The sequence below is a fragment of the Micromys minutus genome, assembly GCF_963924665.1.
Source record: "Micromys minutus genome assembly, chromosome: 15".
Classification (NCBI taxonomy): Eukaryota; Metazoa; Chordata; class Mammalia; order Rodentia; family Muridae; genus Micromys; species Micromys minutus.
The window spans coordinates 36,243,890-36,271,858 of NC_137984.1; the positions used below are offsets into that span (position 1 = coordinate 36,243,890).

Consider the following 27,969-nt stretch of genomic DNA (forward strand, 5'->3'; position numbering starts at 1 on the left):
TTGAGCGTAGCTAAGCCTTGCTGTTCCATCTCTGTAGGCTTTGATGAGACCTGGAAGGATTGACAGGATCATTTATGTGCCCTTACCGGATGCAGCAACAAGAAGGGAAATACTGAACTTGCAGTTCCACTCAATGCCAATCAGTAACGAGGTTGACCTGGATGAACTTGTCCTCCAAACTGACACCTACTCAGGAGCAGAGGTAAGATAATTCCCCCAAATACAGATGTATCCCAGAGGTAGAACACACATTTAGCATGCAAAAGACCCTGGGTTCAACCTCCAGACACACACTCATACCCCATAACTCCCACACATCCCAAAAAGAAAAAATTGGGGTGGAAGGGAAGCGGTGTGGTTCATGGTCACTAAGCAAAAGATGCTGCTTGCTAACAACTGTTAATTTACTGTGAACCAACAAATCTTCAAATAAACAATTTCTAAATCACATTACACTTTACTTGAATACCTAGGTCTAATGATTCTTCAGACTAGTTTTTAGTATACTATGTAGCACAGTGGGAAGATCACTGGACTAAAAAAAGCTGGCTCTGCTAGACTTCCTGACTCTAGTTTCTAGCTAGTCAGCTAACATACTTCACTGAATTTCAGTTCCTTTTGTTAAACTACCAATTAGTAGGCTAGAATAGACTTTCTCCTATTTTCTTGTGGAGGTGATATTAGAATGTCATACACAACTTTGCAAAGTGATTATATAATTTTAATTATTTGATCTACTTTTGATCACAAAAATTATCTTAAAAAAATGAATGCATGAGTGAATGAGACTATCTGCTCTTAACTCTAAAACTGAATTCTTCTAAAAACCCTAAAATAACTTTTATGTATGGAAGATGAGCATTTTCCCTCTCTTTAGAAAATTTTCCTTTTAGCCAATTTTTGCTACAAAATAAAATTCAATGAAGTAATTAAGTAACTTTTCTACATAGACCACCACAACCCCCAAGACTGGTCCTCATGCATGCTAGGCCAAGACTTTATCACTGAACCACATCCAAGACTCCTATATATATTACAAAAACTGTATGCCAAATACCACAGCACAGAATACCACTGAAGTGGATTTTGTTGGTAATTTAATATGCTCAGAAATTATATATTCAATTGATTGTGGGTTGCTAGTAGACAGAGGCTTTATATGTTTTTATCTGCTTTTTTTTATATGTTTTCATCCAACTTTTGAAGAAAAAAAAGAGAGAAACATATTATCAGGCAAATTTCCATAGAGTTGGCTTTAGTATCTCATATAGTCATAGTAAATACCAATAAAAAAGTCACAGGTACGGCCTTATCTTACCAGCTGTGGGAAGCAGCCAATGAGACAGTTGGGATGCACTGACCTGAGTTCCATCTGGAACAGCAGTATTTACTATCACTTCTTTGGCATGGTCTTAAAGTCAGAGTGATCGTGTAATTAATATGACAGAAGACTTTAGATTTCTAAAGGGGTATTTGATGTCAGTGTAGGGCCTAACATTGAGTATATAACATGTCAAGTTATAAGAACAAGGAGAAGAAACTATAATTCCCACATCTGAACAAAATGGAGCAGTAGTTAGCAGGATGTTAGCCTGCCTTTCATGTTGAACTAATACATGATAGTCATACTTTAGTACAAATAGAAATAAAAGTTGGTGAATTTTAATCTGGCCAGAAAGAAAAAACTCATTTGGTGCCACCAAATGGTGTCATCTAGCATGTTCTCATACAGTACGTCTTGTTCTATCTAACATTGAAACATGTTTATAATCAGTTTTAATATTCAATGTAAATTGATTGCCACAATCTACAAATTACCACAGAAAAACAGTAGTAAATTCTGTGCTTCCTAGTTATATTATGTCCCAAGTGATCAGACTTTGAGAAAACGACTCTGATCTCACTTAGTGTATACATGGTTAATAACTCGTAAGGAATAGGAACTTCTCAGAGCTGCATTCTATTAGCTTTAAGGTGTCTGATTCGGGGGAGATAAGCTTCTCCCAGAATTGGGTATCTGCTGGGATGGAGAGGTGGGATGGATGGATGGATGGATGGATGGATGGATGGATGGATGGATGGATGGATGGATGGATGGATGGATGGATAGTTGGTTTAAATAGTTAAGCATTTCACAGACATTTTTAAAGTATTTAAATGTTAAAACTTGATGATCAGGAAATTTAAAGTCAAAACAAATTTAGACAAAAATGTAAGATCTCATCTCTCTCTCTCTTTCTCTCTCTCTCTCTTTGTCTTTTCATCAGAGTGACAACAGTTGCTACAGTTTGAAGGCCAAAATTAGGTTGGTTTTTTTATAGTAAAATGGATGTAAGATGATAATCTCAGTCACATTTCTTCTTTTGATTTCTAATTAAAACAATGTAGCTATGGTTGAGGTAGAGATGATTCTCTTTTAATGACTATGATTTGTCAAGGTTACTTTCAAACAAGTATTCAGTTTAGCCAGATATTGTTGTTCTATAAAAGCCTTGTCTTGAAGCAGAACTTGGAACTCTTTTGAGACATTCTATTTTCCCTCCTGGAGAGGCTATACAAAGTAAAGCCTGTTGTAAGCCCAGGAGTGTCTTAGAGGATATGCTAGCACGGTGGATCTCAACCTCTAGGTTGCAACCCCTTAAGGATTGCTGAATGAGGGTCACGTAAGACCATCAGAAAACACACATATTTACATTATGATTCATAAAAGAAGCAAAAATAAAGTTATAAAGTAGCAATAAATTTGATTTTATGATTGGGGTTTATCACAACATGAGGAACTGTATTACTGGGTTGCAGCATTAGGAAGGTTGAGAACCACTGTTCTGCCCTTCCTCTGTGAGTTTGATGTAATAGGTACGTGATCAAAGTGGGCGAGCAGAAGGATATGGGGGTGATCAACTGCCTGGGCTTCCATCTCCAGATGCTGGGTTTCTCTAGAAGGTGTGCTTGCCTTCTGGCTAATGGGACAGTGAAAATTTAGCTTGGAAGGAAATGAGTGTGTATATGTGTGCCGAATGTTGTTTTCTTTTGCTTTGATTTTGTTTAAAGTTGTTTTGTAGCCATTTTGGTTAGTTTTGAAAAACTTATCTCTAAATATATACTATAGCTGGCCTCCTTGCTGTTCGTGATAAGAGGTGATTTTCTCTCTTTTGGAGAAATTGCTAGCATAAGCCAAAAGCTACTGGCTCTGTGGCATTTGGGTTGATACCTTTAGATCTCAGTCTTCTTTCCAGTGGTTATCTCAGTAAGGGTCGTCAGTAAAAACTGTTCCCCATGTTAGAATGGCTTCTCTTAAGGCTTTTGACCTCAATAGGTGGTGACAAATGATGAGTATTTGGTAGAAGCCACAAACCATGCTTCAAATATTCAGTTGTAATTATTTACTCATTTACTTATTTGTTATAGGGTCTTTTGAGACAGGATCTTCTATATAGCCCAGGCTAGCTCTAGGGCATAATAATTCTGCCTCTACCTCTGATTTCCCATGTTTGAATTGCATTTGAGTCATTACACTGAGCTTGACTTGCTCTTTCCCAGGCTGAAGCTAGCGCTAAACTAGTTACCCTCTCTTGGATGCTGAGTTCCTGGGTGTTTATGCAGACCACAGGTTTAAAGTGGTGGTCCATGGAGAGCCCAGCTGTTACAGTCAACAGCCTAGGTGAACTTGGGGGAAAGGAGGTATTTTTTCCAACCTTATCAGATGTGACACAATCATGAGTCAAGGAAGATCTGTATTTCTGAGAGGCAGGTATTAGCTATTCATCTTGTGAATACTGTAGACAGTCGGTGTTCATTAAGCCCTACAGATTCAGCTTCCCTCAGAGATAAAAGTGGCAAGATGGCTTATGAAAGTGTGGATGTTACCTATAAGTGCACCTTTAATAGATGGGCTTCAAAATGTTATTAATTCCTTGTTCCCTCATATATAAAATGTTTATGTGATTGAATTGTTTTGCTGGTTAAATGGGATAACAAATATAAGCACCAAAGAATCAAGTCAGTTTCTCAGTTTGGTATTTGTATTTGACCACTAAAATGTCAAACGGTGTTGCTACCGAGTCGTAATATATTTTGTGTTGACAAACTAGTAAACTTCTGAAAACAAAACAGTTATTTGCATTATTCACTTTATAACTTTTTTTAAATTTTAACTTCATATTAACTTAAGCTGTTCATCTTTGTTCCAGTATTTAAATTATGTCTTATCTAAAGTTTTGTTTTGTAGTTTATGTCCCCTTGGGGTTTAAAAAAAGTTATTGAAGTCACCATAAATGCTTTGACATGAGTAGGGTGAATATCTCCCAATGGACCTTATTCAAGAAGGTCTGTTCACCACGAGTGAGCTATTGCAGCTACTAAAAGAGGCTAGAATTACTTTCTGTCTCACTAAATGTTAAGTACAAATGATTCTGACAGATAGAAGAAGGCTGAGATGCATTAAAGTATAGTGTAACCTACAGTCTAGGTTGAATACCAACAGAAGAAAGAATTATTTGCAAGGAGTAGAAGATAAGGAAGAAAAAGTATGTCAGACTTAGAAGTGAACTTAGATGTATCTGCCTGCTGGATAGCCTTGGGGAAATGTAGTTGCATATTGTTATTAAATGTATATTACTGCTAGACTGGTGGCATATGTAACTGGCTAGCCAACTATCTTCATGTAAATAAGGGGTTCCTTTATCTGCTTGGTGACAGCTTCCTGGTAAAGTATAAAACTTATCACTTATACACACAAACTTAATATATATTAGTTCTTTTCACTCTCTAGGTGACATCTTTGGAAGTACAACCTTCATGTGTGGGGAACCCTCTGCTGTTTTTGTCTGGTTCACTTTCATGTCAGCCATATTATTGAGCACAATCCTTTGCATAGAAATAATAAGTATTCGTTGAGCAGATAGACCCACAGAATTTACATTTCAGCTGGGTAAACCACATTCTGTGACTATAAGATTTGCCTTCTCGTCCCTTTGGGTAAAGAAATCATAATTGTATTAGCACCATACATATTACCTCCATGGATTGCAAGATTATTAGTCAGGTGAGTCATGTATAAAAGAAATAAACTTTGAGTATAACCTCTAGGGCAAAATCCTATATGTGTAAGATTTAAAAGAATTACGAAAGGACCCTTCAGAGCAGGAAGCCAGCACTTCAGTATACTTATTACATACTGCATGTAGATACGTCAGACTGTCTTTGTCCTCCTCTCCTCACCCTTCTCTCATATTTTATGATCTACATGTTAAGTGAACAAATTTGGTAAAAGTTAAAAGCCATTTTAGGTGCTAATTACAAGTTTTTCCCTTTTCCAAGACTTCTCATCTTATAATAAGGGAGAGTAGGATGTGGTCAGTGTGATCTTCTGTAGCATTAAAGTATGATTCCATGCTTGTTGTGGATTATCATTCTTGGTTAGGATCCATTAGGAGTTTAACTGAAGAATGTTTGTCCTGGCTGTGCTTATCTCAAATTGCTTTTGGAAACATGTGCTCTCAATACTTTCTTGTGTAGCTCCTAGAGCTCCATCTCAGCACCAGAGGAATAAGAACCTTAAGAGACATTGCTCTATACTCAGACTTAAATGAAAGTCTACTTAGGAAACATAAGCACTTTTATATTGAGGAGAAGTGGCTATTTCACCTGCCCAGGGTCCAGTTCCTCGTATGCTTTTGTTCATTTTGTGTCCTGAAGTCTTTGGGCTTCTGAGTTTTGTCATCCTTCACTACTTGCTCATGGTTTGGACAATATAGAATAAACTATATTGTAAAACTTTTTCCTTAAAGTTTCTTTGTTGGGAAGTTAATGACACAGTTTGTTGTAACTTTGTTTTTAAAACTTAAGAAATTGTGATATATGCCCATTTCTCAGAGACTTTCTGTATTTCCACAGTTCCATTTTTACTTAATTTGGAAAGAACACACCAATTAAATTTTTAAAGGGTTGTGTTAGATAAATGTTTGTTTACACCACAGCAAGTCACCTGACAAAATGCTTCCTGTTGCTATGCCTGTATTACGGACTGCCTGGCAGGTGTTTAAAGCTGCTGTCATCACTCAAGAAGCATTAGTCAGGAAGGAAGACAGAGTGAGCAGCAAGCTTAAACCAGTATTCTATAACCAAATATAGCACCTCCCCTCGCCCCCCCCCGTAGGAAAATCAGTCCCAGCAGCTAGTCTGGACCTACCTGACTGGCTGCTACCTCAAGGTTTCCAACGAAGGTAAAGCTGTATCTGTGGAGAATTAATAATTTCTAGTAATGATTTAGCTTTTTAATATGCTTATTTATTTTGTGCCAAATTTTTCTATGTCTTCAGGCTAGGACTTCATAATTCTTGAAAGAACATTTGCTTCTCCACCTTCAGAGGAATCATAAAATTTGGAAATTCTTTCAACTTAAGGGACCATATGATTCCTTTCCTTAAGATATATAAAGTATATTAATTAGTATGATCACTTATTTTTACTTGGTCTTCTAAGGTTATGGAAATCTAATTTCCAGTTATATTTTTGATCGCCTTATGAAAAGCATGCCCCTGTTCTATATGAAAATTGTTCCTTGTGTTAAGAACATTTTTTTTTACTTTGTGAGGTTGCATCATGAGTAATTACATAAAATATGGAATGAGGACCAGATGCCAACGCTGTCCACAGGGTTCTTGTTGTGTTCAACAGCATAGTTCACACACATGTACTCTTCTTTGTAAGAGTATCACAGGGCAACTGTTCCAGGAACAGTGTTTTTATAATCAGCAAAACACATTTGATCTCTTTAATAATAAGCAATTGCAACTTGCCTAAGCTTCCCATATTTTATTTAAATTCATAATGGCATTAGTTAGATATTTTGTTTTGGAAAATATCTTTTGTTTTTAGTTTTAAGTTACTAAGCTTATATTTATCTGAGCTGTCTTAATAATACTTGATGTCTGTGTTTAGTTTTCTTTGTTAAAGATAGGTAATATTTCTCAAAAGTAGAAGTCAGTGTTTCTTGACAAACTAATAAATATCATTTTTTCAGCATATTATCAGGGCTTAATTTTGTTTTCTTTGTATGTAAGTCTTTCTAAATTAAGTAAAGTATTTAATCTAGTAACATTAGAAAAATGAGGATTTCTAATCTACTAAAATAGTGTTTAGAAAATAAACATTCATTTTCAACACCCTTTCTTTAGGTGGGAATTAGACTCTGCTGTGTTGAGAGGAAGACACAGAATTCTCATGCTGAGGAGAAAAGCACCTCCTCTGTCAGTCATCCATTGTCTGTTGAACAGGTTCTCATGTTTGATCTCCAACATTGTTGAGCTTTCATCCATGAAAGTATTACAGAGCTCATAGTGACTGTTCAGAAGTTGTAGTCTTTTTACTGTCAAGTATAATTTTGCCTTGAGCTGGAAGGGAAAGGGTTTATTTCTATTAAGAGCTTTCTTCTACATTTCTTCATTGTTGTTTATCTTATCTCTGATGTTCTTTAACATCTAAATGCTTGAGAGTCCTAGAAATTTCAAACTTAGGTTTTGCTATAAGTTTCTATGTGTTAACTGTGTCTTTCCTGTCATGGGAAGTCTTCATGAATTTGATATTTTCTATATTTTCAAAATGCAAAAGTTGTCACTGTTTTTGCATTTGAACAAGATACTCTTTTAGTTACAGCAAAAGCTGCCCCTTCACAAAATTGCACTCATTTTGAAAGGAGCCATAGGGACTTCATGGTACTTCCATACCAGGCACAAAGTCTAATCCCAGGCCTGAGGAGATGAAAACTAGATGGCTTTCTATATTAAGAAAAACTAAAGGCTTCACCAGGACTCTTGCACCATGATCCTGCAGTATGCCAAACTATTTTGGTTCCTCCAGTAATCGGCTTAAAACATAAACATAACTATTGACATGGGCAAATCTGTACATTTACTGAAATCTAATTTATCTGTAACATTGTGCCTAAATATAGTTAGTTCTGTGAGTCAACTGCTTAATCCTTGTAAGCTAATCACCCATAAAGATCATATGAATACCACAAAAATTGAAGAGGAGGGGAAGAAAACTAAAATTTATGTGGAACCAGAAAAGTCCCCAGATAGCCAATACAACCTTGAGCAAAATGAATAATGTTGCAGGGATTTGAACCCTGATACTTTGCTTTGAATTCTCTACTTCAAGATACATCATAAAGCAGAGGCAACAGCAATAATAATAGTAATAGGTACAATAGTAGCACAAACCTAACATGTAGACCACTGGAATAGAAGACCTAAACTTGAGTCCACAGAATTGAGTAATCCTATATTTTTCAGAAAGGCCATTTTTATGTGTCTCTGTAAAAACTGTCAGTGAAATTCATTGTTGCCAGTCTACCATCTGTCAGGTCTTACTTTGCAGTTGAGAGTAAATAATAAAAATAGCAAGTAGGTGAAGATTATATCCACTAAACTGGAGAATATGAAAGAACATTGTGTTTTGAAATGAACATTCTTTCCACATCTTCATTTTAATTCAGAGCTTTTTTTCTCCAGGAAAGCTTTGTTTTAGAATTAAGTAGTTTGTTTTTATTGGTTGTGGTTGTTTTGAAACATGAGTAGTTTTCAGAACAACATTAACAGTAGAATCCTTTCTCTAGTAAAACTAGAAACAGGGTGAGTCCACTATATAAGGAAATATAGAAGAATCTGCTTTGTTCAACTAGGGCCTCTCCCAGCTACATAAGCCCTCGTCCACTTTCAGTGACCTCCAAAAGTACTATTCAGGAGGATAGAAGTCATATGTGTGTGTGTGTGTATGTGTGTGTGTGTGTATATATATATATATATATATATATATATATATACATGCAACAATACAATAAAATGCAATAAATATGCTTAAATTATTGATCAGCCTATAGCTTCTTTGACTGTTTCTCAGGATTGTGACATGAGCACTTCTTAGTTCCATAAACTCATAAAAGTAAATTCTGTGGTGTTGCTTAACTAGTAATCCTGTTCACCTGTGCACATGCACTAAAGTTCCATTTGAACTGACTCTTATTTATCTAGACACAATGAAGTAACTGCCACGTTTCATATAAAAGATGATCTTAATATGGAAATTAGAAATCCCTTTATTCTTTATAAGGTTGATCTAGAATGAACATTATAGCACTGTATTGCAAATAAGAGAACCTGAGTTTTGAATGTTTTCTTACTGCCACCGCACCCCCTCCCGTCACTTTTCTTTCATGATAATCCTGTGAAAGCAACATTTAAAGGATAGTGTCTTAGTTGGGGTTTCTATTCCTGCACAAAACATCACGACCAAGAAGCAAGTTGGGGAGGAAAGGGTTTATTCACCTTAACCTTCCACATTGCTGTTTATCACCAGAGGAAGTCAGGACTGGAACTCAAGCAGGTCAGGAAGCAGGAGCTGATACAGAGGCCATGGAGGGATGTTACTTACTGGCTTTCTTCCCCTGGCTTGCTCAGCTTGCTTTCTTAAAGAACCCAGGTCTACCAGCCCAGGGATGGTACCACTCACAGTGGGCTGGGCCCTCCCCCCCTAATCACTAGTTGAGAAAATGCCTTACAGCTGGATCTCATGGAGGCATTTTCACAGCTGAGGCTCATTTCTCTGCGATAACTCCAGTTTGTATCAAGTTGACACAAAACCAGCCAGTACGGATGGGTAGTTAAAAAAGGCTTTCCAGATGTAATCTGTGGTAAAGAAAACTAAAAGATGGGGTTAAGGGATAAAAATCAGTAGCTTAAAGGGAGAGAAACGGGGTGGGTTGGGGGGGATGGAGGGACAGAACGCACAAGAGTGGGAGAGCATTTTCTGTGCTGTGGTCATTCTGGATGTCTTTTACATCAGAGTAGAGCCTGCTTCCACACCTTGGAAATACAAAGGCTACAGCGGTAGAACATGACTGTGGCTCTTTAGTGTATAAAATGTTTTGTTATTTATATTCAAAATGTTAACTTTATTGCTTTCACTGTTTGTAAAGAACTTTATTCTGTGAGAAATAACCTAAAAGTATTTTGTTATCTAGTTACTAGTTAATATTTATTTATTAGGCATCAACAAGTTTATGTTTTACCCACTCATCTATTTATTCTTAGAGCCTTTAGATAAATCATGTAGAACACATCCTTCATGAAGTTATAAAGGAAAAGAACATTTGAAACACTATACCTTTCATGTCCCTACCTGTAATTTTTGAGAATTACAACCTTGAGCAAATGCATATATCTTGGCAAGCAAATTATTTCAACCTCAGTCTTGATCAAAGGACAATGAAAACACTGAATCATAGCTTGAGATGTTACTATCTATATTAAAATGAAAAGCAGAGGGCTGGAGAGATGGCTCAGTGGTTAAGAGCACTGGCTGCTCTTCCAGAGGTCCTGAGTTCAATTCCCAGCAACCACATGGTAGTTCACAACCATCTGTAGTGGGGTCGGATGCCCTCTCCTGGTGTGTGTGAAGACCGATACAGTGTGCTCATGTACATGCATGCATGCATATATACATACATACATACATACATACATACATACATACATCTTTTAAAAAATGAAAAGCAGAATACAGGTTAAAATTTCAGTCAAAGATACAACTTATTAAAGAAAAAGGTACAACTTATTTCAAATACTGTGAAAAATTAAACATGTAAGAAATTCAGCAACCAGCATATATATTTTTAACTTTCAGTCTCTTTGGGGCTGAGAATTTGTGGAGAATTTGTTATCACCTGTGAAGATAACTATGTAGAAATATACTGGAGAGCAACCTTCTGTCTTAGCATCAGCCTGGGTTGTTATTAGGAACCTCACAGGACCCTCTCAGCCAACAACTCAAGCGAATGCAGCCCAGTCCCACCACTGGCTAAAAAAAAAGATACCTAGGTCAAGACTCCATAACCTCCATTACTAGGAGTCCTCACCAGGGTCACCCTCATAGATTCCAGGGAGCTTACACTGCAATAGGTTTCCACATCACTCCCCTAAATGCTCCCCACTTTAGCTGTCTCTCCCCACACTCTCTTCATTGCCCCCATCCACCTGATCCTTCCTGCTCCCAGCCCCACCTACCCGACTCTGTCCTTAAAATTTATTGTTTCCCCTTCCCAGGCTTCCCTCTCTGAGTCTGTGGATTATAGAATGATTAACCGTTACTTAACAGCTAAGCTCCACTTACTATTGAATACATACAATATTTGTCTCTGGGTCTGGGTACCTCACTCAGAATGATTTTTTCTCTAGTGTATTCATTCATTTAACTGCAAATTTCATGATTTTTTTTATAACAGCTAAGTAATACTCCAATTGTGTAAATGTACCACGTGAAGGACATCTAGGATGTTCCTGTGTTTCTGGCTATTATAAATAAAGCCTGGGTAAGCATAGTTGAGCCAAGTGTCTTTGTGTTAGGATCAAATATCCTTTAGGTATATGCCCAAGAGCAGTATAGCTGGGTATTGTATGTCAGTTCCCAATTTCATGAGGAGCCACTGTATTGATTTCTGTGTTGCCTATGCAAGTCTGCAATTCCACCAGCAGTGTAGCAGTGTTCTCCTTGTTTTGTGTCCTCAACAGCATGAATTGTCACTTGTATTATATATTATATATTAGCCATTCTGATAGGTGTAAGATGGAATCTCAAAGTAATTTTAATTTGCATTTCCCTGGTGACTAAGGATATTGGACACTTATTTAAGTGTTTCTCAGCCATTGAGTTTCCTCTGTTAGGAAATCTGTTTACATGTGTAGCCTATTTCTTTTAGTTGGATTGCTCAGATTTATTTTGAAGGGCTTTTGGGGGTTTTGTTTGTTGGCTTTTTGATATCTGATTTCTTGAGTTCTTTATATATTTTGGATATTAGATTTCTCTTGGAAGTAGAGCTGGTAAAAATCTTTTTCCATTCTGTAGGCTGCCTCTTTGTTCATTTGATGGTGTTCTTTGCCTTACGTAAGCTTTTCAGATTTGTGAGGTCCTATTTATTAAATTGTTGATCTTAGTACCTTATCTACTGGTGTCTGTTCAGGAAGTTGTCTCCTGTGCCAATGCATTCAAAGGTTATTCCTCACTTTCTCTTCAATCAGGTGTGTCTGGTTTTATATTGAGGTCTTTGATTTATCTTCTATATGCAGACATCCAGTTTGACCAGCTTCATTTGTTGGAGATGCTTTCTTTTTTCTAGTGTATGTCTGGCTACTTTATCAAAAATCAGATGGTCATTGATACGTGAATCCATTAGTCAGCATGTCTGTTTTTATGCCACTAACATGCTGTTTTATTACAATAATAGCTTTGTAATACAACTTGAAATAAGGGTTGATGATACTTCCAGCAGCTCCTTTATTGTTCAGAATTGCTTTAGCTATCCTGGGTTTGGTTTTGTTTGTTTTTTAAATTTTCATATGAAGTTGAGAATGAGCTCTCAAGGTCTATAAAGAATTGCATTGAAATTTTGATGGGGTGTGTGTTGGATCTGTAGAATGCTTTTTGTAAGATGGCTGTTTTTTACTATGTTAATACTACCAATGCATACACATGGTTCTTTCTCTTATATCTTCTATACTTTCTTCAAAGACTTGAAGATTTCATCATGCAAGTCTTTCACTTGCTTGGTTAGAGTTACCCCAGGATATTTTATATTATTTGAGGTTATTGTAAAGGGTGTTGTTTCCCTGATTTCTTTCTCATTCCCTTTGTCATTTGCATGTAGAAGGGCTACTAATTTTCTTGTGTTGATCTTGTTTTCAACTACTTTGCTGAAAGTGTTCATCAGCTGTAGAAGTTTTCTAGTGGAATTTTTAGGTTAATTTATGTATACTACAATCTGCAAATAACAACTTTCACTTCCTTTCCAAATTTTATCCCTTTGATCTTCTCCTGTTGTCTTATTGCTCTACTAAAATCTTTTAAGTACAATATTGAATGGATATGGAGAAAATGGGCAACCCTGTCTGATCCTGATTTTAGTGGAGCTGCTTTGAGTTTCTCTCCACTTAATTTGATATTAGCTATAGAGTTGCTATTAATGGCTTCAGGACTTTTATCTGAAAAGGTAGTAAATTTTGTCATCCTTTTTCAGCATCTAACGTGATGATCGTGCTTTTGGGGTTGTTTGGTTTGTTTTTGTTTTTCCTGTCAGTTCAGTTATATGGTGGTATCTTGGTTAGGGCTATGAAGGGACACCATGACCACAGCAACTCTTACAAAAGCAAATCATTTAAATGAGGCTGGCTTACAGTTCAGTGTTGTAGTTCATTGTCATCATACTGGGGAATGTGGTGGCACACAGGCAGAAGTGGTGCTGGAGAGGAACTTAGAGTTCTACATCTAGATCCACAGGCAGCAAAAAGAGAGTAAGACACTGGGCCTGGCTCTTTGAAGAATTGACAAGAATGATCTTAAACAGCACTTCACAAGTCACCCAGGCTAGTTTTGAACTTGACATCCTCTACCTCATGCTCTTGCTTAGTGGGAATTATAGGCCTTTGCTACCAAGCCTGATGAAGAAAGTACTACTTCACCCCTGCAGACCTCCTTTTAAATATGTTCAAAGCCATTCAGACTTTCACTAACTGTAAAAGTTGGTGTGCATAACTGTTATTTTTAATATTGCGCCCCCTTCCCCAACCCATGCTGAACCTGTGACTAGGAAACTGGTTTGGTACTGCTGCATGCCTTGTAGTCATCTTAACTTAGAGCTTCCACTTCAGTTCCAGTTATTCTGGGAGGAGTGGGGAAAGGCTCCGGCAGATCCTGGACTTTAGGAATGAGAGACAAGTACAAATGGAAAGAGCTTAGATAAAAACCTGCCAGGTCTTAGATAAAAACATCCTACATGAGTCAGTAACATCCACTTGAATTCACTCTTTTCTGATTTTTGTTGGAAAATGCTGTAAGCAAACCCACAGCCACTCATCACCATATGTGTGTTGATACTTATTTCAGTCCAACTTACATATTTGGGGTACAGAATTGTGATACTCATTTTACAGAACAGGAAATTACAGCTTAAAGTAACTTTCTCAAAGTCCTATTAGAACCAGATTGCAAGCCAAAGTCTAATTCCAAAGCCTGTCTCTCTAAGTCCTCATTTTCCCAATGTGCATTATATATTTACAATAGTTTTGTCTTCAGGTGACAAAAGGTACAAACACTGTACACTTTCCTTCAAAACCTTTAAGGCATTCATTTTTTTCTTTTTTTTTTTTTTTCTTTCTTTCTTTCTTTTTTTTTTTTTTTTTTTTTTTGGATATTTTCTTTACATTTCAAATGTTATCCCCTTTCCTGGTTTCCCCTCCAGAATCTCCCATCCTTCCTCCCCCTGCCTCAATAAGAGTGTTCCCCCACTCACCCACTCCCTCCCACCTCCCAGCCCTGGCACTCGCCTACACTGGGGCATCGAGCCTTGACTGGAGCCATAAGTCTTTCCATGTGTATTCTCTGGTTGGTGATTAGTCCCTGGGAGCTCTCGGGGTGGTGGGGGGGTGGTTGATATTGTTGTTCTTCCTCTGGGTTTGCACACCCCTTCAGCTCTTTCAGTCCTTCTCCTAACTCCTCCATTGGGGCCCAGTGCTCAGCCCAATGGTTGGCTTCAAGCATTTGCCTCTATATTTGCCTCTGGCAGAGACTCTCAGGAGACAGCTATATCAGGCTCCTGTCAGCAGTTAATGGGCCTCTTTTTCTTTGGTATTTCACCAAATCCTAGGAAAATTTTTGTGCTGTGCTTGGAGTTGTTCTTGAATGCCATGTTAGTTGTCATTAATCCTAGGCATGGTGTGCTTAGTATCCAGCACATTTTGTGGTGACACTCAACAGCCCTCCCAGTCTTGTATTGTGTACATTATACCCCTCCTCATCCTTCTCACCCCCACCTTCCTTCCCAATAGTCTGTAGCATTTTCAGTTCCCTTTTCAGTTAAATCTTAGTATCACATTCTTCTTTAGGGAACTAAAACATCAAGATAAAAATATTTTTTATTAAAATTAGAAACAAATTCTGAGACTGAGTCTTTATAGATGTAATCTGTCTTAAAACCCAAAATTCTAGGTATGAACCTTAGACCAGGCCCTCAGTTTAATCTTTAGCCTCATATACTACTTCTCTCTCTCCCTTGGGGGCAGGAGGGTTCAGAAGTTTAAGGTCATCCTATGCTACATGGGAAGTAAAGAGCTAGCCTGGGATATATAAGACCCTGTCCACAAATACAAAAATCTCTTCCATTGAGCCAGAAAGTACATAGTCTGACTGTTGGAGTGAACACTGTTGGTACTGGGCCATTGCTTTCTCTTAGCTGGAAACTGATACCACAGAATATGAGCATTACATAAGTTACCCAAGCGTGATGCATTCAGAGACACAACAGTGTTGTGTATCAGGCACAGCCAAGTAAAATATAAAATCACAGTTTTTCTAAGAGTAAAAATCATTGTGTTTGTAATGATGAACAGAACTCAGTGTGAATGAAATACCCTTGCTGTGGGTTAGTGTCTGTTGTTAGTATAACTGAGTAAGTACATCACCCTGATGAAACCCAGGTTTGTTCAGTGGGAATTCATGCTCTGACCCCACATGACTCTTGCCTCCCTGCCCCACCCTTGTTGCAGAACCCCAGTGTACTATTCTTCTCATTACTGTGACAAAATAACTATCGGAGCAACTTAAAGGAAAAAGGTGTTTATTTGGGTTCATAGTTTGGGGGTTCAGTTTATCATTTTTAGGGTGGAAAGCAGCAGTTGATGTTGCATCAGAAGGCAGAAAACATTGAATGTTGGTGCCCTTCTCACTTTCTCCTTTTTATTTGATCCAGGACTAATGCACAAATTGGTGTCACCCACACTAGGGTGGCCCTTCCTACCTCAAGTAATTGAATTTAGAAACTCACAGACATGCTCAAAGGTTTGTCTCCTAGATGAGTCTAGATCTTGTCAGGTTGGCAATAATAGCTATTACCTCCAGCTTTACCATGTGAGCAGACCTGAAAATGAGGGATTACCCAGCACAACACATTGAGCATAGGATGTCCAGTGTCATCTATAAATTTTATATGTTTTGGTTAGGAAATAGGGTATTTTTTAAAGTTGTTTATTCAGAAATTTTTTCATGGAGATATATATATACCTGATTTTATCTTCATTTGTAATTATCTAAACTTATATAGAGTTCTGTAAATTATCACATTTAACCTGTAATTATGTTTCTTAAACTTTCATAAATAAAATTCCTCTTAAAAGGAAAAATGGGATGGATAAGGAGTATAATCAAAACATGAAATATGAAAATATGAAATCAAAGTGAAATTTTTTTCAATTAATATTTTCAAAGGAGGGGAGAAACATTTTCATCTACTTACAGTACTGCCTGTTTTATTTTTAATATAATTACCAAAGGATGAACAATGTAATAGTAGCATTGAATTCTTTCCTTATATAATAGTTCTTGCATAGCTACCACGTAAGTCAGATTTACAGTTAATCAAAGAATCCTGTAATTTTTAACCCATAAATACAGTGCAGTGGGTGTGTTCCTTCTTTTTTGAAACAGACTACTTGGTATGAGAATAGAATGATGCAGCAATTCCTATGACCTGTGAGTTTGCTTTAACCAATAGTAACAGCAAAAATTGCATCATAGAGTTCTCTCAGAGTACTGTATAAAATGAAGAGTCCTTGACCCAAGAGGAAACTTTGGAGCAGATAAAACAGTAAGAAAATATAAAACAGAAGTAACTGGAGAAGGATCTCTAGAAGTGGTTGAAATAAAACTTGCTACTCATGCAGCAAGAAAGTTTAGTTCTGTTGAGCTAAGCAGTCTGCAGGTAGCTAATGCCTTCACTAAAGGCTGTTCCCTTGGAGCAATGAAGGGAAAGTCTGGATTGTAGAGAACTGAAGTGAGCACAGAGGCTCTTTGTTCACAAAGTTTAAGGGAATACACGTGGGGAAATGGTTTGCTAGTAAATGCCTTCTGCCCAAGATTGAAGATCTGAGCTGATATACCAAAGCTGGGCACATGGTAATAGGAATCTGTAACTGTAGCCTTGGGGACAGGGGATTGGCAGGAGGCACTCTGGCACATGCTGACCATGCCAGCATTGACCTTTGACCTCCATACCTACCCATGGACATCAACTACATTGCATTCACAAACATACAAACAAAAAGAATTACAATTTTATGTTAATTTTTTATCTTTTTTTTTTAAGGGGGAAAGGTTAGCTAGTAGATACCAGGGTAATGGTAGCAGACGAGGGTGTGCTTATAGGCTAAGGAAGTGCAGGACAACATAGAATGAAATATCCAAGGAAAATTAATGACTAGTGATGATCACAGGATTGGGATCATTGTCAGAGAGAATTTGCTTTCAGTGGAAAGAAGTTACTTCTGTTCTGTCATGTTGAGAAATAAAGGAGCTGGAGAGATGGATGGCCCAGCAGTTAGGAACACTGACTGCTCTTCCAGAGGTCCTAAGTTCAAATTCCAGCAGCTACAGGGTGGTTCACAACCATCTGTGGTGAGATCTGATGTCCTCTCCTGGTGTGTCTGAAGACAGCTACAGTGTATTAATATACATAAATAAAAATGTTTTAAAAAGATGCTTGTAACTATAGATGATTTCATAGGTAGGGCATGAAAAGTTGAAAGGACTCGGGATTTAGAGTTAGTTATCTCTCAACTTGAAAGTTCTTTTATTAAGTCTTATGTAACCTATATTAATAGTGAATCTTTGTACAGTTAGCAGCCTCAAGGTATTTATATTATGCATAGTACAATCATAAAGGAAGGAAGGAGTTTCATTTTTGTGAGTGGGATTCTTAAAAATTATAATTTTGACTGGGATAGTGGTTCACTTCCTTAATCTCAGCACTTGAGAGGCAGAGGCAGGCAGATTTCTGTGAGTTTGAGTTCAGACTGGTCTACATAGTGAGTAGTCCAGGATAGCCAGGACTATAGAGAAAGACCCCATCTTTAAATTAAATAAAATAAATAATTTTTAAAACCTACACTTGGGAATATTTTTGTTCGTTTTTAGTACATCTGAAGCCATTCCCATTAGTTTTCTGTCGTTATGACTATCTGAGGTGTTCAGCTTATAAACAAGCTTATTTGGGCTCAAAAGCATGGTGGTTTTAAGTCTTTTTGGTCCAGTCGCTTTAGGGGCTGTAATGAGGCAGAAAATCATGGCAGAAACATGTGACAAAACAAAGCTCCTTCACTGTATGTATGGCAGTGAGGCAGAGAAAGAGAGGGAGAAGTGGGCTTTTATTCTTCCTGTTAAAAGCCAACTTTCATTGACTTTAATGACCTCCTCCTAGACCTAACCTCAAACATGCTACTGCCTCTTAGTGCTTTCCTGCATACTACATCTAACACTTGCCTTTGTCAGATACTTGGCATCCGTGTGTTACTCCCGTACTTAACAGTATGTAGGTAACATATTCTTAAGTGATTTCTGGATACTCACCAAAGTTAGAGAGTTTTAAAAAATAAAATAAAAACCATAGTCACTTTGTTTTACTTTGGTTATAAATTCTGATAATTAATTATAACAAGTTTGGATCATTCCTGGTTTGGGCAAGGTTCAGATCAGTTATTTTTAAAATAGAGTTCATGATTTGTTAAACCTTGTTAAATCCTGTTACCTAATTCTCTGGTCCAAAGATTGTTGAGTACTGATATAATCTGGAAATGGTAATTAGACTCTCAGTAAATAGCCCACGATCTAACAGACTATCTGGTAATGAAAGGATATCATTCCTTTATGAATGATTATGAAACAAGAATTCAGAATATAGAGCCATCTGTCTGTCTGAGCAGAATTCAGGCAGCACTGATCTGAAATGCTAGTCAAAGTCTTATTTACTGATGCTCTTAAATTTTAGTAAAAAGAATTTTAAAGAGTGACCATCAAATGGTTAGGGAAAAAAACATATTCCATATACTTCTGCACCACTGCACAGGCTAGCCGTGGAGGGCGGGGTTAGTTTTTGTGTGGTACAGATATCTGCCCTCACATCTAAGCAAGTGTGCTGGAAACTGTGTTTTGGTTAAATTCTGTTTAATTTTCTGTGCAGTACTTTTTTCTCAAATGGACCTTTGGATGATTTCCTCCCTCCCTCCCTCTTTCCCTCCCCCCCCCTTCTTTCACTCTCTGTCAACCCCTTCAGTATCATATATTTCAGTTAAATGTGAACAGAAAATATTCTGTGTCTTCCCTGGACTTTGTGCTCATTAATTTGTGGAGAAACCGAGGAATGAGACTGGTAGAAGTTGTTATTGCAGGCAGTATTTGTACAAAATCTTCATAGTTTCCTCTTTAGTTCTGTTTGTTTATTTAAACCATTCTTTTTAATTTTTTAAAGTTTTATATACATATATGTTTTGCCTATTTGTATATCTGTGCATAACATGCATACCTGGTACCCACAGAGGCCAGAATTAGGTATCAGAGCCATGGTAGCTGGAGTTACATACGGTGTGAGAGCCACCATGTTTGTTCTTGAAACTTGACCCATATCCTATGGAAGAGCAGCCAGTTTGTTCTTTTAAGCATGCATCACTTTGGTCTCTTTGGAGTCAAGAAAATGATTAAAAAGGAAAGTCGTGTGGGGCTCACACAAGAAGACATACAGTGCTGAGTTTTACTGTCTTACTAGACAGTGCAGTTTTATCCTGGTCTTTTCTCTGGTGGGAGAAGCGCGCATAGTAACATTTCATTCATTACATTCCAATCCTAGCTCTGCTTTTATAAGCTGTAATACATTGAGTTGGGTGAGTTACTTATTGCTGACACTGTAAAACTGCAGTAGTAATTCTTTTCACCTGTTTTAAAGATTAGAAATATGTATGGAGTTTAATTAAAAATAGCTCTTATTGTTTTCCCCATTATTAAGAATTGCTACTGTTTTTGTTTAATACATATATAAGTTTTTCCTATTCCTGTTACACAAGTTACACAAAATTAGCTCCTGGAACAATATAGATATTTTTATACTGTAATTCTGGAAGTTGAAAGACAGGTGTTTGTGGTACAACTGAACTGAATGAAGTCTGTGTTCCTTTCTGTAAGTTATAAACTGTCTGCTTGCTGTTATCCTGGCACACTCTGCATTTTCTTCGCTGGCATTCTTACATCTCTCTGCTTCTGACTTGTGCCTCTCTGTCATACTCAGAGGACCTTTCTGATTATATAAATCTGTCCAGATAATCTGGGCTAATACTTCTGTCAGATCAGATGATTATTCACCTTGATTCCACCTGTAACCTTGATCCCCTTGTTATGTACCTTAACACAGTCACAGGTAATAACACTTGGGAGCTATTTGTCGGCAAAGGAAATAGTATTCTTTTCACAGTAGTCGAAGAAAGCAAGTCTTGTAGCACTAAACATGCCATCTTGAGACTTGTAAATACTGCTCATCTGATGCCTCTTTGTGTTCTCTCTCTCTCTCTCTCTCTCTGTGTGTGTGTATGTGTGTGTGTGTGTGTGTTTGTGTGTGTGTGTGTGTGTGTGTTCTTTTGTGTTTTACTTCCTGCCATCTTTAAAGAGCTATAGCCACAATTGCATAAATATGTGTGGGCAGGACTTTGAATTTTTATAGATAAAGGTGGGATATGGATTTTATTTTCAACAGCAATTACAAAGCTAATGGGAAATACATCTTTCTAAGGTTAAAGGTGCCTTGGTAGCTTGTGTCTTAGCAAATATATCTGTTAAAAGAGGGTGGGTGGGTTTGTTTGTTTGTTATTTTAAGACATAGTGTCTCACTATAGTCTGTTTGGCCTAGAGCTTGCTAAGTAAACCAGGCAGGCTGCCTCAAACTCCACCAGCCTTTGGCTCCTGAGTGCTAGATTAAAGGGCCTACACTACCATCCCTAGTCTCCTAAGTCATTCTTACAACACTGAATGCAGTAAAGAAAGCAATTGTGAATTAGAGTGTTAACCCTAAGCTAATGTCAGACACTAGCAGGCCTTTAGACTACTAGGCTTGCCAGCAAGGAGAGAGGGGAATATCATGAGATGTGGTTAATCCAGGCTCAGACAGTTACCCTATGAAGAGAGCAGTCCTCTGGCCCAGTCACTTAGCTGCTGGTCATGTTTCCTCAGACCTTCTCTGAAAGTTACTGAGATTCATTAAAATTGATACCATGATACCTTTTGATTTAACATTGATGTCAAAGCAATAACACTGAAAACACTGGAACCCACAAAGATGTCCTTTAACGGGTGAGCAGATATATAAGCTGTAATGCATGTAAACAGTGCAATATCATTATATGTTAGAAGTAGTAAATTATTATACACAGAATATATACAAAGTAAAAAAGAAAATATACAGAAGAATCTCGTGGGCATGTTACTAAGAAAAAGAAGCCAATCTGAAAATGGCCTATTGTGATTCCAAACACACAGCATTCTAGAAAAGACAAAAGTAAAAGAGTAAAAAGATTAGGGTAAGAAGCCAGAGAAAAGAGAGTCTTTGAGGACACTGTTACACTTTGAATATGAAATGCCCTCCCCCCCCCAAATTCAGGCATTGGATCCAATCAGTGAGAGATGGTTGAGATTTTAATCTGTTGACCAGTTTATAGCCTGAGGTAGGAGGGGATGGGTAGGAAGTTGAGCTTGGTTGTAAGAGACAGGTCACTGGAAGTTGTCTTATACCTGGCCATTCCTGTCTGTGTCTGTGCTTTCTGGCCACCATGGCCACATACCCTTAGCACCAGGATATTCTGCCTCATACTACCCATCTAACCAATGACTGAGCCTTCCAAGACTAGGTCACAAAACAAATGATTTCTGTTTCTATTGTGCACAGAGCCAAAAAGTCTTGACTAATAGAAATAGTAAAGCTAATGATGTATAATAGAGTACACAGTGAATCCTGATGTAAACTATGGGTCTGGGAGGACAGTAGTGTAGCTACTGATAGAACCCAGTGTACTAATTGGGCCAGGGTAGATGGTGATGGGTGCTCTGCATATAGGGCAGAGAATAGGTGAAGATTCTGTACTCAATTATTACACTGTGGACTTGAAACTACTCTTTTAAATTTTTTTTCAATGTTGGTGATGTTATGTGAAAGGAGAGAGAAAGTAAGACTTCTCTCTGAGCCTGTTCCCATCTCTACTGCTAGTTTTTCACAGACTCCCTGCTTGGCTTTATCTCTTCACTGTAGCTGCTTCAGCCAACTTTTTCCTATTCTTTAGGTTCTTAGTGCCAAAAAGTAGATAAATGACTGCAGAGTTGATTCTGATACAAAGAATCCTCTTTCTATAATTGCTGTCTCATAACTGAGAACTGAGTTTTGCTATCATATTAATGAATGGTCCACTTCTGGAATGCAAGTGTACTCTACCCATGGAGGTCCAGTACACCGTGAGTTACTATAACATATAAAAACACCTGTGGAAGGTTACTCTTCACTGTTACCCTTCAGATGCCATCAGCCTGGGCCAGCTGGGCCAGCTGGTCCTGCTGGATAGTAAGGCTGGTCTTTAAGAAGGTTTGGAGTAACTTAGGACAGTTTCTTAAAGAAGGCAGTCTTACTTGTTGAGAAATTTAAAATTGCTAGCATTATTTTAAAATTGGGAAAGGAAATGAGGGGAAGGAAAAGAAGGATTGACACTGATGTTTTTCTGTGTCATGGTTTTGAGACACCTACTAGAGTGCTTTACAAGAGTTTTACTTTGACAGAGTAAGAAAACTAGTGCTTTGAATTTTTTAATCCCAGACAATATATAATTTTTTTTCTTCCTAAGAGCCATATCCATAGGTGTCTCAATGTTTCATTGTTTTCTGAAACCAAGTCAGGTGGTCTGTAAAGTTTTACTACCCTGTAATCAGCACAGCATGCTCTCAAGAAAATCATTCTGGTTACCAGCTTTCTGTTTTCTGTAGAGTGATAGACATTGGGAAATATTCCTACCTACGAGGGGAAAATGTGAGATTCTGCTAAACGGAGGAGCATATTTAAGTCATTTTTGGTCCAAAAAGTATGCCTAAGTGTTAATGGTTAAGTAGTCATTCACTTAATAATCTTTTTTCTCTATACTCTGATGTTTATGTTGGTGTGTAGAGATACTAAAATGTTTTCTCCTGTTGCTGCCATCTTCTCGTTTAGCTAATTTAGAATAATTTTTCTTATACAGAATCTCAAATGAAGATCAAGTCAGTTTCATAGGAAGATTTTATTTGCAGCATAAGGGGGGAGGGTTAACTATAATCTGATGAACAAATATGGCTTCTAACCTGTTTTTGTAAAGCCCAAAGGCTAGAAACGGACATTTTTAAATGGGTGAGGAAAACACAATAGACTTTTTTTTTTTTAAGATTTAATGTATATGATTACATTGTAGCTGTCTTCAGACACTCCGGAAGAGGGCGTCAGATCCCATTACAGATGGTTGTGAGCCACCATGTGGGTGCTTGGAATTGAACTCAGGACCTCTGGAAGAGCAGCCGGTGCTCTTAACCTCTGAGTCATCTCTCCAGCCTACAATGAAAGATTTTTGACACATTAAAAAAAAAAATGTTTGAAATTTAGATTTTAGTGTTATAAAGTTTCGTGGGAACACATCTCAGTTGGTCTGTGTATCCACCCTATAGAAAAATCACAGGATCATTTTGCCATCCACTTATCTAATGCTTTTCACCATCCTCTAAGTTCATCATTGAATTTTCCTTTTCTTCTTCCTCCCTTTGGCTGCTCTCACTCGTGTGTGTGTGTGTGTGTGTGTGTGTGTGTGTGTGTGTGTGTGTGTGTGTGTGTGTGTGTGTGCGCGCTGGGAAGTGCTTGTCTACTTCCCTCCCTATGGCTTTCCTTCCTTCTCTGTCTTTTAAGTAGAATTTCTAAGGTGGTGTCTTTTCCCCAGCATGTATTTGTTTTCAGGGTAGGAGTTAGTTCCGTATACAGTCTTTCAGGTCCATGCAAAGTTGTGTGTTAGTATGTGGTCTCATTTTTAACATACTTGCAGACGTCCCAGTTATCTGAGATCACTTTCACATGAACTGAGGTTAAGCTTTATTTCTTTTGGCTTGTCCCTCCCTCAGCAGACTTCCTATTTGCCTTGAAAGGACAAAACGATGTTCAGCTGTCTGGGCTTGGGCCCAGTATTTGATTTATACATTATTTAATTTCCTCCTGAAAATTGGAAGCAGGACTCTCAGGAATAGAAGTGAGTAGTTTTCGTTTGTTTAAGAACACTTTTAGATTTAATATAATCAGCAGTAGATGTCAGCATGATTGGAGGCAACTTAAGGTGAAGCAAATACAAGTTACTGTAAAGGAAGGGTACTTGACAGTGGAAAAGAGCTGAGATTTCTCAATCACCTCTGCTGGGTTGTCTGCCCCACACTAGGGTGTGCTCTTTGGGCACCTTCTGAATCTATCTCCACAACTACACATGCCACTATAGAGCCAGAATGAACATTTTATATTATGAATTCAGGAATTTAAAAATCAATTCTAGAAATAACACTTTGTGCTTCATAACAGCTTTGGGGCGGTATATTCCTCTGGCCATGTTACTCTGGGTTACACAGCCTGTCCCCTCCTCACTACCTAAGCTCCTAAGGCTCTGTCTGGCACATGGGCTGCCTGCACTGCCTCACTAGGCACCATTTGCTTATACTCCTTCCCCATACTGTTGATCTGTCTCACTGGAGCTCTTTCCTCCTTGTAACTAGTTCTAAGCTATAGTCTCTTTGTTACTCTCATCCCATCTGCCAAATAACCCTTTGCTTCATGGTCTGTCCTTTCTTCTTTTCATACAGATTCAATTCTCCAATATGGAGATCAGCTTAAATGTTTCCAAGATTGTTTCTTGGACCTCTTTTCTCCGTTTTTAGACCTTTAGCATTGTATGGCAAACATCGTCATCTACAAATTTCACACTTGAGAACTGCTTCACAAAAATGGAATTGCGGGGGCCTGGGAGATATGAGAACCTGAGCTCAGTTCCTTGGCCCTTATTGCAGAGTAGGTGCAGTAGTGCTACTCTGTAACCCCAGCACTGAGGAGGCAGAGACAAGTAGAGATGATTGGCCAGCCAGGCTAGCTGATCGGTGAGCTCCAGGTTCATTGAGAGATCCTATCTCAAAAACTAAGGTGGAAAGCAATAGAGGAAGACATATATAATGTGTATTATGTACATGCTCCTCACACAAGCTTGTAAACACCATACACGCAAAGTAGAAATATTTTTTAAAACTTCATTAATCATTCCATTTGTTTACATCGCATATGATATCCCACTTCCCGGTCCCCCCCCCAACCAGTCCCCATCCTATGATATTTCACTTTCCAGTTACTTCCATCAACCCTCCATCCCACATCTGCCTTCCCCTTTGCCTCTATGAGAGTGCTCCCCCACCCACCTACACTCTTCTGCCCCACTGCTCCAGCATCCCCCTACGCTTGGGCATCAAACCTCCCCAGGACCAAGGACCTCCCCTCCCATTCTGTCAGGATAAGCTATCCTCTGTTACATATGTATCTGGAGCCATGGGACCCTCCAAGTACACTCCTTGGTTGGTGGTCTAGACTCTGGAAGAACTGGGTGGTCAGGCCAGTCTGTGTTGTTCTTCCAATGGGCTTGCACTCTCCCTCTGCTCCTCCAGTGCTTCTACCAGTTCCTCCACCAGGTCCCCTGAAGCATCCACAGCTGCATTGGTCAGTTGCTGGCTGAACCTCCCAAGGAACCCCCACACTAGGTTCCTGTCAACAAATGCCTTTTGACCATGGCCAAGTGTTGGGTTTGTTGTCTGCAGACGTGATGGATCCCCGGGTGGAGCAGTCCCCGGTTGGCCCTTCCTTCAGTTTCTGTTCCATTTTTTTGTTCCTGTTCTTCCTTTGGACAGGAACATTTCTGGGTTAAAAAGTTTGAGATGGATGGGTATCCCCATCCCTCGAACAGGGGCCGTGCCTATCTACTGGAAGTGGTCTCAACAGATTTGTCTCCTCCTTTTCTGCACATTTTGGCTAAAGTCATCTCCATTGGGTCCCAGGAGCCTCACATTTCCCTAGTTTCTGGAATCCTGTAGTAGTATTCTTAGTAACTCATCTCCCTGCTACATGTTTTTGTTCGATTTCTAGACCCTCTATACCTCCCTCTCATCTCCTCCATTTCCTGACACTGCTCCCTTATTTCCTCCCTCTCCTCTCTCCCTCCCAAGTCCCCCAGTGTGTTGAGCCCATTCATAGCTTTCTTTGGCTACATGTGACTCTTCAACCACAGGTCAGACACACCAGTGCCAACACTACAGTGTAGACACACCAGTGTGGCTGCTTATCTTTACTGAGTGCCAGAGACTGAAAAGCTTAGACGGCTGCAAACAAGCATAGTTGGAAAATCACTCTAGTCCTGTCAGGCTACTTTTGACCCCCTTGAAGGTAGTCTGTCTTTTGCTACTTCTGTGTCTTCACAAAGACCAACTTTCTGTGAGTATTTTGTTCCCCCTTCTAAGAAGGACTGAAGCATCCACATTTTGGTCCTTCTTGTTCTTGAGTTTCATATTGAGGTCTGTGAATTGTATCTTGAGTAATTCGAACTTTGGGGCTAATACTACCTATCAGTAATTGTATATCATGTGTGTTCTTTTGTGACTGGGTTACTTTACTCAAGATAATATTTTCTAATTTTATCTATTCGCCTACGAATTTCATAAATTCACTGTTTTTAATAGCTGAGTAGTACTCCATTATGTATATGTATCACGCTTTTTATGTCCATTCCTCTGTTGAAGAACATCTACATTCTTTCCAACTTCTGGCTATTATAAATAAGGCCGCTATGAACATAGTGGAGCCATATGTCCTTGTATGTTGGAGCATTTTTTTGGGTATATGCCCAGGAGTGGTATAGCTGGGTCCTTGTCTGAGGAACCACCAGACTGATTACCATAGTCATCGTACCAGCTTGTAATCCACCAACAATGGAGGAGTGTTCCTCTTTCTCCACATCCTTGCCAGCATGTGCTCTCACCTGCATTTTTGATTTTAGCCATTCTGACTGGTATGAGGTGGAATCTCAGGGTTGTTTTGATTTGCATTGACCTGATGACTAAGGATGTTAAAACATTTTTTAGAAGCTTCTCATCCACTTGATGTTCCTCAGTTGAGAATTCTTTGTTTAGCTCTGTACCCTATTTTTAATAGGGTTATTTTGGTTCTCTGGAGTCTAACTTCTTGAGTTCTTTGAATGTATTGGATATTAGCCCTCTATCAGATGTAGAATTGGTAAAGATCTCTTCCCAATCTGTTGGTTGCCATTTTGTCCTCTTGACATTTTCCTTTGCCTTATAGAAGCGTTGTAATTTTATGAGGTCCTATTTGTTGATTTTTTTATCTTAGAGCATAAGCCATTCGTGTTCTGTTCAGGAAATTTTCCCTTGTTCCTGTGTGTTTGAGGCTCTTCCCTGCTTTTTCTTATATTAATTTCAGTGTATCTGGTTTTATGTGAAGGTCTTTGATCCACTTGGACCTGAGCTTTGTACAAAGGAGATAAGAATGGATTGATTTGCATTCTTCTACATGCCGACCTCCAGTTGAACCAGCACCATTTTTTGAAAATCTTTTTTCCAGTGGATGGTTTTAGCTTCTTTGTCAAAGATCAAGTGACCGTAGGTGTGGGGGTTCATTTCTGGGTCTTCAATTCTGTTCCATTGATCTATCTACCTTCCTGCCTCTGTACCAATACCATACAGTTTTTATGACTATTGCTCTATAATACAGCTTGAGGTCAGGGATCATGATTCCCCCAGAAGTTCTTTTATTGTTGAGAATAGTTTATGCTATCCTGGTTTTTTTGTTATTCCAAATTAATTTGCAAATTGGTCTTTCTAACTCTATGAAGAATCGAGTTGGAATTTTGAAGGGGATTGTACTAAATCTCTAGATTGCTTTTGGCAAGATGGCTATTTTTACTATATTAATCCTGTCGATTCACACGCATGGGAGATCTTTCCATCTTCTGAGAGTTT

The 27,969-nt window shown here is 38.3% G+C and overlaps 1 protein-coding gene across 2 annotated transcripts in view; it reads left to right on the plus strand.

The window, feature by feature from the left end:
- Positions 1–27,969, plus strand: part of AFG2A (AFG2 AAA ATPase homolog A) — a gene marked incomplete at its 5' end in the record, with an annotated part of 172,123 nt that overhangs the window by 132,045 nt on the left and 12,109 nt on the right. The window contains 2 exons of one of the 2 annotated variants that reach the window (XM_080929328.1): positions 38–202; positions 2,268–2,305. In XM_080929328.1, the coding sequence (XP_080785454.1) occupies positions 38–202; positions 2,268–2,305 (203 nt within the window). The remainder of the gene's footprint in view (positions 1–37; positions 203–2,267; positions 2,306–27,969) is intronic. The other variant, XM_080929327.1, reaches the window with a different exon arrangement.